The 18,033-nt window shown below is 40.0% G+C and overlaps 1 protein-coding gene across 1 annotated transcript in view; it reads left to right on the top strand.

Moving 5' to 3' along the window:
• Nucleotides 1–18,033, top strand: part of LYRM4 (LYR motif containing 4) — a 166,252-nt gene that overhangs the window by 29,341 nt on the left and 118,878 nt on the right. Inside the window, exon 2 of the mRNA XM_082731037.1 lies at nucleotides 15,734–15,854. Coding sequence (XP_082587163.1) covers nucleotides 15,734–15,854 — 121 coding nt within the window. The remainder of the gene's footprint in view (nucleotides 1–15,733; nucleotides 15,855–18,033) is intronic.

The following is an 18,033-nucleotide window of genomic DNA, read 5'->3' as shown; positions in this document are numbered from 1 at the left end:
TTGAAGTCAGCATTTCCCAAAATGTAGTGTGTATTACTGGGCGTGGGGAGAGGTTCTGTGAATGAATCTGGGTGCCTAACTTCGTCTTCCCATGTTTCCAGGTTTCTTTACTGCTTTAATATGCAAATACTCTTTGTAACTCTTCTCAGGGGATTACTAGGGTTTTTTTTTGTTCCCCCCCCACCCCCATAACACATGTTGGAAAATGCTGTCAGATCTGATTTTCACCTGCTTTAGGCTCTTGAAAGCACAACTAGGCAATTAGAAGGTAGGTCCTCCCCAAATCTGTTAGATCATCTGTTTTCTGCCTGCTGTGGTTGTTCATACACATGAGAGCTTCTTATTTCTTAATACAGCTTTTTTTTTTTTTTAAAGATTTTATTTATTTATTTGACAGAGAGAGATTACAAGTAGTCAGAGAGGCAGGCAGAGAGAGAGAGGAGGAAGCAGGCTCCCTGCCAAGCAGAGAGCCCGATGCGGGACTCGATCCCAGGACCCTGAGATCATGACCTGAGCCGAAGGCAGCGGCTTAACCCACTGAGCCACCCAGGCACCCCGAGAGCTTCTTATTTCTAAGAAACATGTTTTGCAAAGGGATGCTGCAAGGAAAGCTTCCCAACTAAACCTCAGTTTGTTGAACATGGGCTGAGAGTTTGGGGCCTCTTTTTCTGTTAATCCATCAACGACAGTTCTAAGTAAATACAGTTTATCACACTTGTGTGGCTTTTAATGTAAGGTGGACAGTTTTATAATTTTAGGAGGTAAAGAACTCATTTAAGCTTGTACACCCTACATTAAACATGGTTCCGTATCTACTATGAACATGCTGTTTGTTATTATGGGCTGGGTGTGTTGGATCATGGAATTACAGACCACACTGAAGCCAAATGCTTTTATTGCTCTGAGCATTTATATATATTGAAAAGTCGGCCTTAGGTTTAGGCCAAGTAATAAAAATTTCATGCAACTCAAAATCAAAGCATGTTGCAGATTTCTGACCCATGAGTTTTCAGTACTAACTCTGAGTGACGGAGCAGAAAGCCCTTCATATCTTCCCAGTCAGACCTGGTGTCTACACACTGTGGTCAGTATCCGAAGAGCAGCAGTGCTAAGACCTTAGACTTAAGCAGTTAGAAGAAGACTATCAAATTCCAAAGGCAAAGGCCCAGTGCCATGTGGTGAAGGGTTTTTATTAGCCATGCAGTGCATTCCTCTCCTGAACTGCTTCACACTTCTGCAAATCATCTTGGCTTCTGTCAGTGTAATAACATGTAATTGCCTATCTTTAGAATACCATGTCTTCCTAACCAATGTATGCACGTCAGTGTCCAGAAAGTGTTACCACCTTTGAGAATCCTCTGTATCCCAAGAGAATTGCCAAGACTTGACTTTGGACAGGAGCTGTAAGTAGTAAGCAAAACATGGAAGGTTAGAGGGACAGCCTGTGGCCAGCTTTCTTCAGCCACCGCCTGCCCTGAAGGGAGAGACGTGGTATGGCCACAGCTAAAGATGCCCATTGCCACCAGTCCTGTGGCAGAATGAGGAGACTTAGGTTTATATCCATCACAGAGTTTATTTCGAGACTTCATTTGTGTTTGACCTTCCGTGTATACTTTATTGTCGCTTGGGCAGATAAATGGCAAGCATCGTTCTAATATTATTTAGTCAGTATTAATGTGAAAAAGCAGTATGGTAAGCAGCAACCAGATTTGTAAATGCAAATGTTTGCTCAATTCTCTTTAGTCTTAAAGTCCTCAAGTTCTTTATAATAAAATTAAATTCTAACACATAAACACCTACTAGATGATTCACAAAGATGTTATGGCAATAAATTACATAATGCATGGAAATATTTTGACCTACTTGGAAGAAAGATACAGTAACAAGCTGTTTGTATTATAGATGGCCAAGCAAACAAACTTTGTTTCAAGGCAATAGAGCACCTAGATCAGAATAACCATCCCTTTATTATGGTACATGATATTCCATGCCTCATGCTGCTTATGACATCCCAGGAGACATCGAGGTTAATTGCATTTTTAAATTCATAGAATTTTTAGACTAGACAAGACTTTAGAGATGCCTCTTCTCTATGAAAAGCAAAATTAAAGCTCTCCAAAGGGAGAAAGGGCTACCAGATTTTGTCAGTAAATCTAGGGCTGTGATTAATGTTTTCATTTGCATAAATTTACATAGAGCATTCAGAACCCTTTAACTCCAAGTAAGCAAAGTAAGCTAATGGCCTCCCTTACCCTGGATTCAATCTGGTGTTCAGGGACTGAGGAAACAGACCCAGCTTGTCCTTGCTGTCCTTTCCAAAGCCAGGATACTCAGGGGAAGCTGAGCAGGATTTTGACTGTACTTAGCGGTCATGACTCCAGGGCCTGATACCTATCTTATCTCCTGGTTTCTGGTTTTCTTATGGAAGGGTCTGGGTACTATATACTTGGAATATTTTTATGTAGTTTTTTCTTTGCTTCTGAATAGCCTAGCAAATATTCTGCTGCTTCACACATTGTTAGAAGGGGTAGGGAGAATCATTCTGCATTTTTTTTGGTATGTGAATTATCCTTACTAAAACAGTGAGCACAAGGTAGGTGACTAATCTGTTCCCTCTTGTCTTTCCTCCCTTGCTCATTTATTGTTGCTGGTGACTGATGGCAGGAGGAAAGAATGAAATAAAAGGCATTTGATTTGGCTTCTTTGTAGCAGCACTGATAGGAAATTTTAATGAAGACATTTGAGTTTAATGACCAGGAGGATTCCATCATTCCTGCTTTACACCCACCCCCTCCCAGTGGAAAATCCAGAAGTAATTAATTGAATATTCTTACTGTGGATAGTTATTTTCCGTAAATTTTAAATCATCTAAAGGTCAAGTCTTACACTGGCTAGTTCACACTATAATTTAAAATAAAATTTTAAAAATTGTATTGGGTAGCCTGACTTTTATCCCTTATTACATAATGAAAACTTCAACTTGATTTTGTGGTCCTAGGTCAGGCTTGTTTCTGGTAAGTGCAGGGGAAACAGCCAGAAAACCGTATGCCTGAACACAGAGCCTTTTATGCCATGGGGCTAACTTACAAGAGAGATGACCAGTTCCATAAGAAGGTGTTCTGTGGATGTGAGGACAGTTAAAACTTGAGTATTATCTTGTGTTTCCCCTAACGAGAGTAGTTGCAGGACTTCACAAATGAAGGACCTGGTCATCTTTCAGGCCAGGAATATGTGAAGAACGGACTGCAGATCTGAGCCTCCCAGCCGCCAGCTCTTAGAGTCAGCTTGTGTGGGACTGTGCTGTCCAAAGAGCCGCATCTAAAACCAAATAAAAGAGAAGCCAGGACCTCCCAGCTACTTGATCTGTATGCCTCACTGCAGAAATGCCTCACTGCAAAAAACCCGACCCCAGTTTTATAGGTGGCCTTTACTTTGATAAATTGGTTTGCATTTTGAAAAATCTTGTTTGCAACAAAATGTCAGTGGCTGTGAGGAAGGATCCAAGTGATAATTACAAGTTCAATTTTGATGAATTACAGGTTAAAAATATTAAATGTTTTTAAGCATCAAGAAGGGAACCCAGACAGAATGCTTGTAAACCTTTCCTCCAGGGCCTGAGGTTCAGAATATCTGCTACAGAATGGTGGTGCCTTTCTTGCTTGCTGTTATTTTATTAGCTTTTTTTTTCTTTTTAAAGAGACTGTTACTTTAAAAAATTCTACATAGAAACTTACTAAAAATCTGTAGCTATATGAAATATTTTTTTAAATCGTGTTTTTCAAATATATTTTTTCTCATTTGTACATAATTTTCATATTTATTATTTTAATAAATATAGTAATTTATTTGACTGCTTATTATTAGACATTTAGATTAGGACTTAAATCCCACCAAAAGGTTGCTGAGTGGGGTGATAATCCTAAGTTCTAAGAACTGGAGTTTTCAGCGGTTCAGGCCATGGGGGAAGAAATTCCTAACACCACTTCCTTTGAGCCCTGGAGCATTTTTCTCTCTTTTCTCTCTCTCTCACCGTCTGTCTTGCCCTTCTCTTACTCTCATCTCTCAAACCTGCAAATACGGATTTCCTCAAACATCTGTCTTTTCCGTAACAACCTGGGCAACCAACCACAACTGGAGAAAAAGAAGAATCACCATGTTTGGCAAGTTGGTACCACCATTCTGGCTGTTTCCAACCTCAGCAGGCCCCTTCTGGTTGTCAGGTTCTGGAGTCTGCACATGCTCTCATTTTCTGAAATGATTCTTTTAAACCCCTCCTCTCATACTTCCCATCCTCCTTACTCTCTTTTCCTCACCACTTTTTTTTCTAATGTATGTATATCCCAGAAACCATAACATGAAAGAATAAACACATTTGTCTTAGCTACTTCCCCTGACTGTTTTTTTGTTTTTAATTTGTTTGACACATTTTAAAAATAGCTTTTTTTTCTCCTTATTTTCTCATGGGATACTCTTTTGCCTTGCTAAAATGTTAAGAAAGGGGCACCTGGGTGGCTCACTCAGTTAAGCATCTAACTCTCGATTTGGCTCAAGTCATGATCTCAGGGTCAAGAGATCGAGCCCCATGTTGGGCTCAGTGCAGTCTGCTTGAGATTCTCTCTCTACCTCTCCTTCTGCCCCTCCCTTTGCACACTCACACAGGTGCGCCTCTCCTCTCTCTCTCTCTCAAATAAATAAAATCTTTTAAAAAATATTAAGAAATATTAAACTCTACTTTTATTTTATTACTAATAAGGCTATATAAGCCATTAATTTTCATCTAAGTATGGTTTTGACCTAATTCCAGAGATTTTATGCATAATCTTTTTCATTATTCTAAAAATATTCTTATTGTATAATGAAATTTTTCTAGCCTTAGTTACTATTTATGAGTGTATTTCCAAGAATTTAAGGGTTTTCTTTTCTTCTATATATTTATTACATTATAGTCAGTAAATATATGCTGATGTTGTTCTTGCTAAAGTTACTAAATAACATCCTACCTATGGGCGCCTGGGTGGCTCAGTGAGTTAAGCCTCTGCCTTCGGCTCAGGTCATGATCTCAGGGTCCTGGGATCGAGCCCACATTGGGCTCTCTGCTCTGCAGGGAGCCTGCTTCCGCCTCTCTCTCTGCCTGCTTACTTGTGATCTCTCTCTCTCTCTCTGTCAAATAAATAAATAAAATCTTTAAAAAACTTAAAAAAAAATTCCTACCTACAAACTTCATTGGAGCCCTTTTGAGCCTTGGTGTTATCCTTTGTAGGACTTGGAGCAATCTTATTTACTCTCTGTGTGTAAAGAATGCCTCTTGTCGCCTCTCTCTTCTGCCTCTCCTCTGACCCTCTCTGCCTGCTCTTAAATATTTACTGTGTCTCCAGAGCTAGTTCCTCTTCCCATCCTACTGCTTTCTTCTGAACAATCGCATGCGCCCCCCCCCCACCCTGGTTGTGCCTCATTCTTCACTGTTGAGTTTTATATTTATTGCCAGCCTGGTTAGACTCACCAGAAATTCAAAACCCAATCTCTTCTCCCATAAATTGAGCCTTCTCTATTGCTGACTCTTCTTTATTTTGAAGTATATTACTGATTTTATGATGTCACTAGGAACTTAAAAATTATGAGGAAATTATGGTTATTATAATAATCTAGAAAGCATAAACCCCAGTAGCCGAAAGCAATTATTGTCAACATACCATTGTATTTCCTTCTAGTTCTTCTGTGCCTATATATTCCACAATTGACGTCATTCTGAGTATGTAGTTATAGCCGTCATTTTAAAATACTTAACCTTAGAGGCTAAAGTTAGATTCAAATTCAACACCTTCCACTAAAATAAATTCCAGAAAGAGTGAAACAAAAAATTAATCCTGGAAGAGTCTCAAGAATACATGGGTGAATGTTTTCTTGTGATCTCACAGTAGAGAAGGCTTTCATACGTATGATAATTACCCAGAAGCCATAACATAAAAATTATACACTTGACTCTGTAAAATCTAAAACATCTGTATGTGACAAAAATACACAGATATCATAAAGCCAAATGATAGACTGGGGAGAGCATTTCAACTTCTCACAATAGATCTTACAAATGAATCAAAAAGACAAATCATTCAGTTCAAAAAAGGTAAAAAATATAAACAGAAATGTAAATGGCTTTAAGCTTGTGAAAAGATGGTCAGCTTTATTCCCCCAAAATGAGCAGAAGATCTTAATAGACATTTTTCCAAAGAAGACCTACAGATGGCCAACAGACACATGAAAACATGCTCAACCTCACTACTCATCAGGGAAATATAAATCAAAACCACAATGAGATATCACCACACACCTGTCAGAATGACTATTCTCAAAAAGAAAAGAAAAAACAAGTGTTGGTGAAGATGTGGAGAAAAGGGGAGCCATCATCATGCACTGTTAGTGGGAATATAATTGGTTATAGCCACTGTGGAAGACAATATGGAGTTTCCTCAAAAAATTAAAAATAGAAATACCATATGATCCAGCAATTTTACTTCTGGGAATATATCTGAAGAAAGTGAAAGCAGTAATTCAGAGAGATATATGCACCCACCTTTGTTCTTTACAGCATTGTAATAGCCAAGGTATGAAAACAACCTAAGTGTCCATCAATGGAGGAATGGACAAAGAAGATGTGGGGGGAGGGGGGGTGTGCACGCGCGTGCGTGTACACACACACACACACATACATACACAATGAAATGCTACTCAGCCATAAAAATGAACAAAAATCTTACTTTCTGTGACAACATGGACAAACCTTGAGGGAATTATGGTAAGGGAGATAAGTCAGACAGAGAAAGACATACCATATGATTTTACTTAACATGTGGAATCTAAAAAACCAAATGACCGAACAAAACATGAGCAAAATCATAGATACAGGGAACAGAATGGTGGTTGCTGAAGGGAAAAGGGTTGGGGAGTAGGCAAAACAGGTGAAAAGGCTCAAGAGACACAAACTTAAGAGTTATGAATAAGTCATGGGGTAGTAATGTACAGCATGCTGACTGCAGTCAGTAATACAGAACATACTTGAAAGTTGCCAAGAGGGTAAGTCCTTCAAGTTCATTTGGTATGGTAACAGATGTTACCAAGACTTATTGTGGTGATCATTTCAGTGTGTTATACAGTTATTAAATTACGTTGCACACCTGAAACCAGTATAATGTTACATTTTACACTTCAACAACAAAAAATTTCTAAATGAGATACTATTTCCACCTGTTAGATGACCGAAGATTGGAAAGTTAGATAAAGGTGGCAAAGGTGTTAGGAAACAGTCACGCTAATACATTTCTGGTGGAACCTCTACACAGAATTTGGACAATGTTTTAAATACACATTTTAAGTATCATAAATACACATGTCCTTTGCCCTGTAAATTCGATTTTTCAGAATTCATCTCAGAGACACGCAGTGCTACAGTAAACAAGGATATTGATTAATTACAGCACTGTTTGTAATAGCAGGATTGTATGTGACTAAATATCCCTTAATGAAAGCCTGGCCAGATGAATTCTAATTCATACAGTGGACTATGACAAAACCATTTATGGGTCAGCTCCATTTGTATTGGTATGAAATGCTTACTGATACATTTTGATTGAAGAATTAAAGGTACTCAGTATGTTTAAAATGCTTCCACTTGTGGGAAAAAAAAAATACAGCTGTTTTAACAAGAATCTGCCCTCTGAGAGGCTAATAAAAAACTGCTCTGATTGCATCTACAGAGAAGAACTGGGAGAGAGAATGATCTTTCTCCTTATATTGTTTTATACCTCTGACTTTTGCACCTGGGACTTTAAGTTTTGTGAAACATTAATTTTAAAAGCATAATTTCATTATGTAGCCAATTCTCCATTATTGAACACATTTAGGGTTGTTTTTACTTTTAATGCTCACAAATAGTTCTGTAATGAACATCTTTCAGTATACATCTTCATGCTTACTTTGGGTTATTTCTGTAGGTTACTAAAAGTAGAATTACTGGATAAAGAGTTATCAACTTTATTACATATTACTATGCTATCTTCTCCCCACAGGAAGTACAGTTCATAACTCCTACCAGCCCGATATAAAGGCCTTCTTTTTTTTTTTTAATTCTGCTAATTTGATGGCAGAAATCGCACCTTATTTAAATTTGCATTTCTCTGATTATGACGGAGGCTGAACATTCATGTATCTCTGTCCATTTTTCTCTCTAAATTTAGTCCCTCTTTGTGCTCTCTTGTGAGTTATTGTTTCTGGACTCTTACTCATTTATTTACTGTAGGCCTAATGTCTTTTCTACTCAATTTATAGGTGCTATTTATATGCTAAGGATATTAATCTTTTGTCATATTTGTTTCTAACTGGGTTAGGTCTTTAAGGACAAGTAGAAGTTAGCCAAGGAATCAAGCTGGGGGAGGACATTCCTTGTATGGAGGACCAGCAGGCCCAAAGGAGAGAAGACTGAGGACACTACAAGTCTTCCCACATGGCCGGAGTCGGTGGACCATCCTGGAAGGGGTGCTGGATGGAGTAGAAGGGATGAGCAGGAGTACACCGTCTCTGCATTTGATCCTTATCCTGAAGCTAATGGGAAGCCGTGAGGGGATTTTAACAGAGAAGGATGTAATAGGTTTTATTTATAGCTGCCCCAAGAGTAAGAAGCCTTGGTCTCCGAAGTAGGTTTTCTGATAGTAATTTCACCTCCTCACCCCACAAGTCTTCTTATTGATCACTATCCACCTTTTTAAAACAATTAATCTCAATTATTTCACTCACTCTTACTGCTTATATCAATAGCTCTTTCCCTCGTAATGCCCGGAGCTACTTCTCATAAGACATGCTTGGTGCTCGAACTATTTGTAGGAACACTTGAAGCAGTGTTGAGAGACCAGATGATCTTTTTAAGCTTTGTGAAGCAGGAGACAATTTTTTTTAATGCCTTTTCAAACGATTAACTACTTGGCTTATACCAAGTATTTTTCAGAATTTGGATGGAATTTATCGACCTCTGGAAGAAGCATAGCTTAGAGGTGAAAATCACACTGGGTTCAGGACCCATCTCTGCGACTTACTAGACATGTAATCTTGGCCTAAATGTTCTGAATCTCTCTGAGCCATAGTTTGTGAAGATAAAATGAGATCGTGTCTCTCCAGTACTTAGCACAGTGTCCTGAGCGAGGTACTTGCGCCATCAATCGTAGATATTATTTTCTTCCCCCTTTGGGCCCTCAAGACAGCAAATGACTGTGGAGAGCAGCCGTTTTCTTTTAGTCTTGAGAACAGAAGTCTGAGTATATACCTATCCATATTCCTTTCTCTATTACCCACTTCAAGGTCTTTCTTTATCCTTTCTTAAAGTATTTTTTCTCTGACCTTGGAGTTCAGGGTTTTATAAGTAAATCTCTTGGCATCATACTCTGGTTGTTAAACCTCAGTGATGTTTCATAATCACTCCTGGGACATCTTCTTCCATTATAACTCTAATTACCTACCCCGTTCAGTTTGTTCACACTTATTATTCATAGGTTATACACCTTTGCCCTGTTCGGAAGTTTAATTTTTTTCTTACATATTTCTCATCAACTTACATAATTTTTCTATTTCAAATTTGATTTTCCAGTTTGTCCTCTGTCCTGGTTTCTATAGTACAGCATTAATTTCTACTTTAACCATGTACATAATCCTTTTCTAACATTGCAGTCTTTGGTGGTATCTTTTTGCTTTTCTTAAAAGTGGGCAAATATAACTCCTATACTATTTAGTTTTTTCAGTTTTCCTTAAAAGTCACCCAAATGAGAGGGGCCCCTGGGTGGCTCAGTCAGTTAAGCATCTGCCTTTGGCTCAGGTCATGATCCCAGGGTCCTGGGATAGAGCCCCGCATTGGGCTCCCTGCGGCGTGGGGAGTCTGCTTCTCCCTCTTCCTCTCTCCCCAATCCCACTCATGCTTACACTTGCACTCTCTCTCTCAAATAAATTTTTTTTAAAAAGAAAAGGTCACGCTACTGAGAAATAATTAAGCTAAAATAAAATGCATCTATTTTAAGTGTACAATTTCAGTGTCTTGACAATATAGATGTTGTGAAAACGCCACCCCAGTCAAGCTAAGAATTGTTCCATTGCCCCCGCCAAACTCTCCTTAGCCCTTCTATGTTCACTTTAAATGACTTCTACCGCCTCTTTCATCTCTGTAGATTTCCTGTCTGTCTAGTTCCTGAGTCCAAAACCCTGTTGCTGTCCGCTGTAGCCCTAGTATCGTGCTTGTATAGTAGGAATTCTTCAGTGAATTCTCAGTACACATTTTGTAACCACTGCCTCTCAGAGGCTATTTCAGTCTTAGTGCTGCAAATGCTTTTCATTCCATTTCCTTTCCAGTTTCATATTCTGTGTTGTGTTTTCCTTATTGATTATTGGCCTTTTTCCTAAAGATCTTTTTAATATTGCCTCTGATATTTTGAGAAGTTTATTTATTCCCTAAGTATTTACTGAGTGCGGTTTCCAAGCCAGGCCCTTTAGATCCAGTGGTAAACAAGAAGGAGAAAAGTCCCTATTGTGTGGGGCTTATGTTCTAGTGAGAACTTACGTTCATAAGAAGGAAGCTTTCTGATCTGTCCCCTCACCCTTTTATCCTCCCAGAGTACTCATGACCTTCAAATGGTTCTTGAGCTTTCTCTCTCTTGTTGTTAGTATCCATTTTATTGTACATCACACAAGCCATAATCCCAAGGCTGTTGCATTAGTGTGAGAGATAAGAACCTGAACCAAGATTAGGACTGAAGGTTTGAAGGAGTGGAAGGTGATTCAGAAGAGATATAAAAGGTTGAAACAATGATATATTGTGCTGGATTGAATATAAGGAGTTAAGGGAAAGGAGGAAATTTAGGATGAATCCTCAAATGACTGACTTAGATAGTTAGCTGTATGAAAATGCACCTGCCTGCAAAGGAAAATTTGGGCACTGGGGCCAGGGAGGAAAGAGAATGGTGACTTCAGTTTGAAAGTGTTCAGTACAAGAAGCTGTAGGAGGTGTAGTGGGTGTCTTGTGTTAGCAAGTCCAAAATGCAATTAATTGGGTTATATGGATTTGGGACTCAGAAAACAGGCATGGACTAGAGAGACTTGGTAGCCAGTGGCATATATATATGACAGTAAACCTTGGGCACAGATTCAATTAATGGAGGAGATTTTATTTAAAAGAAAAGAGGTCCATTAGGGAGCCCTAGAGAGTACAAAATAGAAGAGGCAGCAGAATAAGATGAACTCACAATGTAGCCTAAGAAGAAATAACCAATAGATCAAGAGAGTGAGACGAGACACCAGCTTGCTGTAGAACTCTCCAGTAATAAAGCAAACAGAGATAACTCAGTAAAAAATGGCAAGCACTGACATCTATCTCATTATAAAAGTGATTGATTTTAAAGGATCTTATTTTTATTAAAAATTATAATTTTTAAAGTTTAAGTTTAAATTTTTAAGTGGCCTGTGTATGCACTGAGTGCTGTTGGATACTAAGCCTTGATGAATCTTGAGACTTGACATCAAGAAGTCAGCAGCCAACAGTGTCATGGGGACAAACAACATGGTTTCATTAAGTAGCGTGGTCTCAAAGATGTGTAATGGTGAACCCACGATCCGTAAGCAGCAGTAGGGTTGCAGAACACACTGGCACTCTCCTCGCAGTCCCTTGGAATCTAGGGACATGGCTAAATTAAGCAGCTTTCTCATAGGGGCTATAAAGGAAGCACTGTCTTCAGAGACAAGGCCCATTTGAGTTAAAGCAAGTTGATGGAACACATGTCCTACCAAGCCATTGAAGGAGTTTGCCCCAGAGAGGCTAAAGAAAGGTCACATTGTTTTGTTTTCTAGATACTTGACGTGGGGTAGGGAAAGGAAGGAAAAAGCCCCAATGCTTTTAATAGGATGGGTAAGCAGAGAAACCAGATTGTGGGGTGAGGCGGCGACGAAGGATGATGCCAGTATTCGATCAGCTTGTTTCCCAAACGCACCTTTTTGATGCTGCAACCAACGTGAGCCTCCAGGTACTGTGATTATTAGGGAGTGCGTTGGAAGCGGGGAGGGAGTAAAAGCAAGACCTCGGACCCTACAGAGTTTCCATTACTGTCTGCGGTTTATTTTGCAGCTGGGAAATTACAATGGGTGGGAGAATCTCATACAGGAGTTTGATCCTTGCAGCGGTGAAAGGATATTCAGTAGAGTCTGTGTCCACGCGGATGTCTCATGGTGGACCAGAGGGCAAAGGCTGGGGTAGAGAAGAAAAGCCAAATGGAAATCTGCACGAAGAAGCATGAAGAAACCCTGCAAGGCTTCAGGAGGGTGGAGGCAGAAGGACTGTATGAGCAGCACAGCCTTACGGTTTCTGTGGATGGGGTCGCTTTCTCAGAGTTGGGAGCTCTTGCTGTTGTGTTGCCTTTTATTTATTCATTTTTCACACCTTATTTCAAACAGCATCTGACTCCTCCTAGGACCGTCCTGAGGCAGGCATCGTGCGGCAGCTGCACATTGTCCTTTGGAATGTTCTTGCTCAGTGATAGGGTCAAGAGACCAATAGCCAGAATGTGTTCAAGGATAAACGGTTTCCCTTGTAGTGGTGGAAAAAGCACAAAGGATAAAAATGCGAAGGGTAAAAACCAGGCGGGGGCAGAACCGAAACATTGGTGGATCTCCCTCTCCTGTGAAATTCGAGGATTCTGGCAGATTTGATTACCTTCACAAAGTTATGATCACTTGAAAGAATCCTTACAACTGGGGTGTCTGGGTGTCTCAGTCCATTAAGCATCCAGTTCTTCATTTCAGCTCAGGTCAAAATCTCAGAGTGGTGAGATCGAGCCCCGCGACAGGCTGTGTGCTGGGCTTGGAGCATGCTTAAGATTCTCTTGCCCTCTCCCTCTGCCCCTCCTTCCCCCAAATTAAAAAATCTATTTAAGGAAAAAAATTATTCATACAACGGAAAAATTGTCCTTGCAGTAGTAATTACTTGTATGATTCTCAGCCAGTGCAGTGACCTCCTTGGGTGAAGAAAAACTCTGTATGTTTTAGACGATGGAGGAGGAGGAGGAACAAGAAAAGAAGAGAGAGCCATCATCACATCATTCATGTTAGAGGTGCAGTAATCAAAAGACAACTTTTGATTACTTTAGACACGTTTAATTCAAATACCTAGAACTTTGCTCCTCTAGGTGTGGACTTTGGAGATCTGGGGAGGCAACAAGAATACACAACCGACTGTAAAAGGCTGGACCTTGAGCTCAGCGGATAGAAATCATTGAGGGTCGTAAGTTATCTTCTGATTTCCTTCAACTTTAGAGGAACTTCAGACTTCATTTTCCAAGCCGTACTCCCTTTTTTGCTAGTTATTCTGGGCTGGTCACTGGCTTCTAGAAAAATGAATTTAGTAACGAATTCTGCTGACCATTTCATTTTTCCAAAAAGCCCGTGCAGCATCCTGAGTGAAGAACTAAAACAACGGATGACTCCTGGGGTAAATTCCTGTTCCAAAACCAGTCCTACATGTGAACAAAATGTTAGAATTAAATTGTGGTGTCTGCTCTGCTCCCATCACCACTGACAAAGAAACTGTTTTGAGGAATGGGTGGGTGTGAGGAAGGACAGTGATATTGTATTATGTTAATAACCATCATGCTGTGCAAGAAAGTACCCTAGAAATTACTTTCAGCTTTCCTGGCTAAAATCTTGTTAGATTGACAGCTATCCAGGAGAATATCTGATAAAGTCTACTAGTAAAAATCCTTGCCAAGTCTTCATAATGAAGGAGCCCCTGTTACATAGTGTCTGCTAGTTTAGGGATTCCATTTCCAGTCATGGTTGCCCCAAGGTTGATCCTGAGTACCCAGGACCATCTCTGCAAATACTCCCATGGGCTCACCAAGGCTTCAGATGAGCAACTGTCCAGGGGCTTATGTCCTAAAAATATCTACCTTTCTCTGTCACAATTCTTAATGGCACAAGATTTCATTTTACTTTTGCTTTTAAACACAAGGAGACCTGCCATTTGGATTTTTAATTTAAAATTTCTTTTTACTTTAGGGAAGTTGATCTAAAATGAAAGTAGACTTCTCTAAAACAAGTTTTCCCAGTAAATTATATCCATCTCCCCAAACACGTTCCCAAATCCCAAAGAAGGTATATTCCCCTTTCTCATCTCTTTGCCTCTGTATGTAAATGCTATTAACAGTTTCCCAGGGATTCTTTAACTGATGTTTAAAGTTAAAAGCAGATCCATCTGAGATCATAAAAGGACTGGAGAAAATGGTGTTTGCTGTGACTGACTTGGATTCTTCCTTCTCTTGTCTTCAGTCTTGCGTACATGTGGAGGGCATGGGGAAAAGCCATGACTATGTAGGGGGCACATCAGGTTAAGGACTCTTGATTATCCAGACCATTCTGCCATCTGTCCACACACCATATTATGACCCTGAGGATGAAGGATGAAGTTGACTCTGTGTAGTGAGGAGAAAGGAGTACTAATTCATTAAGTTATTAGGAAGAGCTTTCATTGGTTGAGTCATGTGATAAAGCTGACTGCTCGGGGCGCCTGGATGGCTTAGTCGGTTAAGCGACTGCCTTCAGCTTAGGTCACGATCCCAGGGTCCTGGGATCAAGCCCCACATCAGGCGCTCCACTCAGCAGCGAGTCTGCTTCTCCTTCTCTGTGATCTCCCTCACTTTCATTCTCTCTCAAATAAATAAAATCTTAAAAAAAAAAAAAGCTGAATCCTCCCAGTAACCCTCAGAAGTAGGTAGTATTATACCCATTTGACAGATGAGGAAACGTGGCCTTATGTTAAGAATCTTGCCCAAGTTCACACAAACAGTGGGAGCCTGGAGCAAAGCCAAGCTTGTCTGATTTGAAAGCCGTCCTCTTGAACTGTTGTCCTTTGTTTGCTGCATGCAATTTATTTGGTGGGGAGGGGTATTGTATGTGCTTGTATGTGCATATGTATGCACTATAGAGATGGAGAAAAGCAGGGGTGCCTGGGTGGCTCAGTTGGTTAAGAATCTGACTTTTGGTTTCAGCACGGGGCATGATCTCATGGGTTGTGGGATTGAGTCCCATGTCCGGCTCCCCACTCTGTGAGTCTGCTTGAAGAGTCTCTCCTGTTGACCCTCCCCCTACCTGTGCTCTCGCTCTCTCACTTTCTTTCTCTCTCTCATAAATAAATCTAAAAAAAAAAGATGGAGGAAAGCATTTTGCTATGAACTTTACTCTCGACTGTAGTAGGACCCTTATGTGTTATATTCTAAAAGAGGAATAAACAGCTAAAAGATGGGAGAAGATTGGGGAGCTGACCCGAGTCAGGCATAGATCACCATCTTGGTGCATGAGTATGTGGCACATCGTTTCACCTTTTTTAATTCTTGCTTTGTTCCTGTACATTAAAGGTTCAATTAGCCACATTAATGGAGAGAACTCAGGCGTGAATAACTGAAGAACCAAGAGTCTGAGGAACAATTCAGTAACAGTTTGCCTTGTATATGTGAATTGTTTGTGCTGGATTTATTCCCCTAATCTGTTTGCTTAGTCATCCCAGAATAGTAATAAATGGGCCTGTCCCAAGAGCCAAGATCTAAGTGAATTATCCACAGGGGAATACAGACAGTTAATTCGTAAGGAAGGGTTTTTTATTTCATTTAAAAGCATAGCTTCAAACTGCTGACACTTTTTCTTTTTTTCTCTTGAATTCATTTAGAACTTATGCTGTCAGGAGGATAAGAGATGCCTTCAGAGAAAATAAGAATGTAAAGGATCCTGTAGAAATTCAAGCCCTAGTGAATAAAGCCAAAAGAGACCTTGGAATAATTCGTCGACAGGTAAGATGGTTCGATGATGTACTGTCTTTCATTAAGAGCTGTAAACTTTGACATATCCCCCTTAATTGGCCATCACTGCTTTTGGTATTTATGATTTATACCATGGGGTCATGAAACTGTTCCTCTTACTCAGATAGACACAGAAAGATGACCTACCATATTACTGAACTCAAGGAGAACATAAAGGAAAATATCAGCTTTCCAGAATCTCAGGAATGCATCCTTCCTGGGGGCTGCATTCTCATTGTTCACTAAAGGCTGACCTTTAAATATGACACTTTTTAAAAAATCCCCCTTTGTGTGATATATTTACACATTTATCCATTGACATGTCAGAGAACATAAATATGTTCTACTTTTCCTAGTATTTTTAAAATCGTAATTCAAGGTGTTGTTGCCCTTTCCTTGGAGACACCATTGTTGGTGAGGAACCTGAATTTTGTTGCTACTTGGAAGATGTATCTGCAGGTGCAAATGGGATAGAGCACAGCTGTTTAGCTACTGACCCCGTAACAGACCCTGGAAGGTGTTTTTGTCTCGTCTTGTAGAAGTGCCAGGGATCACCTTGATTTCTGCTTGCTTTGCTCTTCCTCCGGAAGTGGACCAGAACATCTGCAGCAGCATGGTCTCCTGGGTAGTGTGATATGTCCCTCTTTCTGCAAAATTAATTAGAGAGTCAGAGGCCGAGTAGTCTGCTTTTAGTTGGTTTTCTCGTCCTCTAAAAAAAATCATCCTTTTCACTATTTTTCTTTGATTTAGCAACAGTCATACCATAAGCTCTATTTCTGTTTCTTATCTCTCTTACTTGCCGTAAAGTTCTTTATAAAGTATGGAAGGGAAATCCCTTACCATTTCCCTCAGTTCTGCCTCGAGTTTTGGAAAGGGCTTGTTTAGGATCATCAGGAGATACCAGCTCGGCTGACAGCAAATCATGTCATACTATATGACATATATATGTGTAGATATACATACATATATATCCCTAACCCTTCCTCATGCTTAACTCTAGGTAATTCCAAAAAAGAAGCAATATTAACTACCGTAGTTTTCTCTTTATGTCAAATTCAAAAGTCTTGCAAGGTAATGAAACAAGCAATCCCTTCTAAAATGACTTTTCAGATTCGGATAACCGTCCTTGAGTTCTCCAGTTTTCTAGCCACAGAGTAACTGCCACATTCAGACAAACCTAGGAAATGATCTTCAGTGAAGGCCATGGAAGGATAATAGGATAGTCAGAAAAATAAACTGATCAGCGTATTTGCATATACTTTGATACTGGCAGGTAAATGAGTTTTCATTTTGAAAACTGCAGGATGATGGCATTTTGCAGGCATCACTGGTTGAATTTTATGGGATGCTTTAGCACTGGAACTTGGAAAAAACAAGCAGCCTGAGTCCTCATTTCACATAAACTCAGATTCAGTTCTTTGGCACTTTCTGATGTAGACACTGGCAAGCAGCTCCCAAACAGACTGGCGTTATCCTTTAGCATAGAGTTGCAGAGTAGAAACTGCTTAGAAAAGGAGCCTGTAAGTACTTTGTGCCGCCATTTCTTCTGTTATGTAATTATCTTGTCCCCTCCTGGTTTGAAATGCTAAAACTGCCCTCTCAAGAACACAGAGATTCTCAACTGTCAGACATCCCCAGTGAACCCACATTTAAAACCAGCTCAAAATGCTGCAACCTCTGGACCTGTGGGAGCCAGGGTGCCCTCCTCAGGACAGCCTGGCAAAGGCACCTTCCTTGCCAGTTGGGGACAGGTTGCCTACTTTCAGGCCCAGGGCGCTTTGCCAGGAGAGCAGCAGATGATTATTTGGGCCCTGAAAACTCTGCTCAGAAAGGTTTTGACAAGTGAAAGCATTCCTATTGCATTAGAGAATTTGTTGGCCAAGTACAGGTCAATTACAGGTCAAGAACGGGTCAAGCTTCACCAGGGAAGCTCTCATAGCCACCGCCTTCATTTTTTTTTTAATTTGTGGTACTTACTTTTTAAATTATTATTATTATTATATTATTATTTAAAGATTTTATTTATTTATTTATTTGATAGAGACAGAGAAACATCAGGAGAGGGAAAATAAGCAGGGGGATTGGGAGAGGGAGAAGCAGGTTTCCGCTGAGCAGGGAGACTGATGAGGGGCTCAATCTCAGGACCCTGGGATCATGACCTGAACTGAAG

Source organism: Mustela nivalis (assembly GCF_964662115.1).
Source record: "Mustela nivalis genome assembly, chromosome: 5".
Lineage (NCBI taxonomy): Eukaryota > Metazoa > Chordata > Mammalia > Carnivora > Mustelidae > Mustela > Mustela nivalis.
This window is presented reverse-complemented; position numbering and strand designations above follow the sequence as displayed.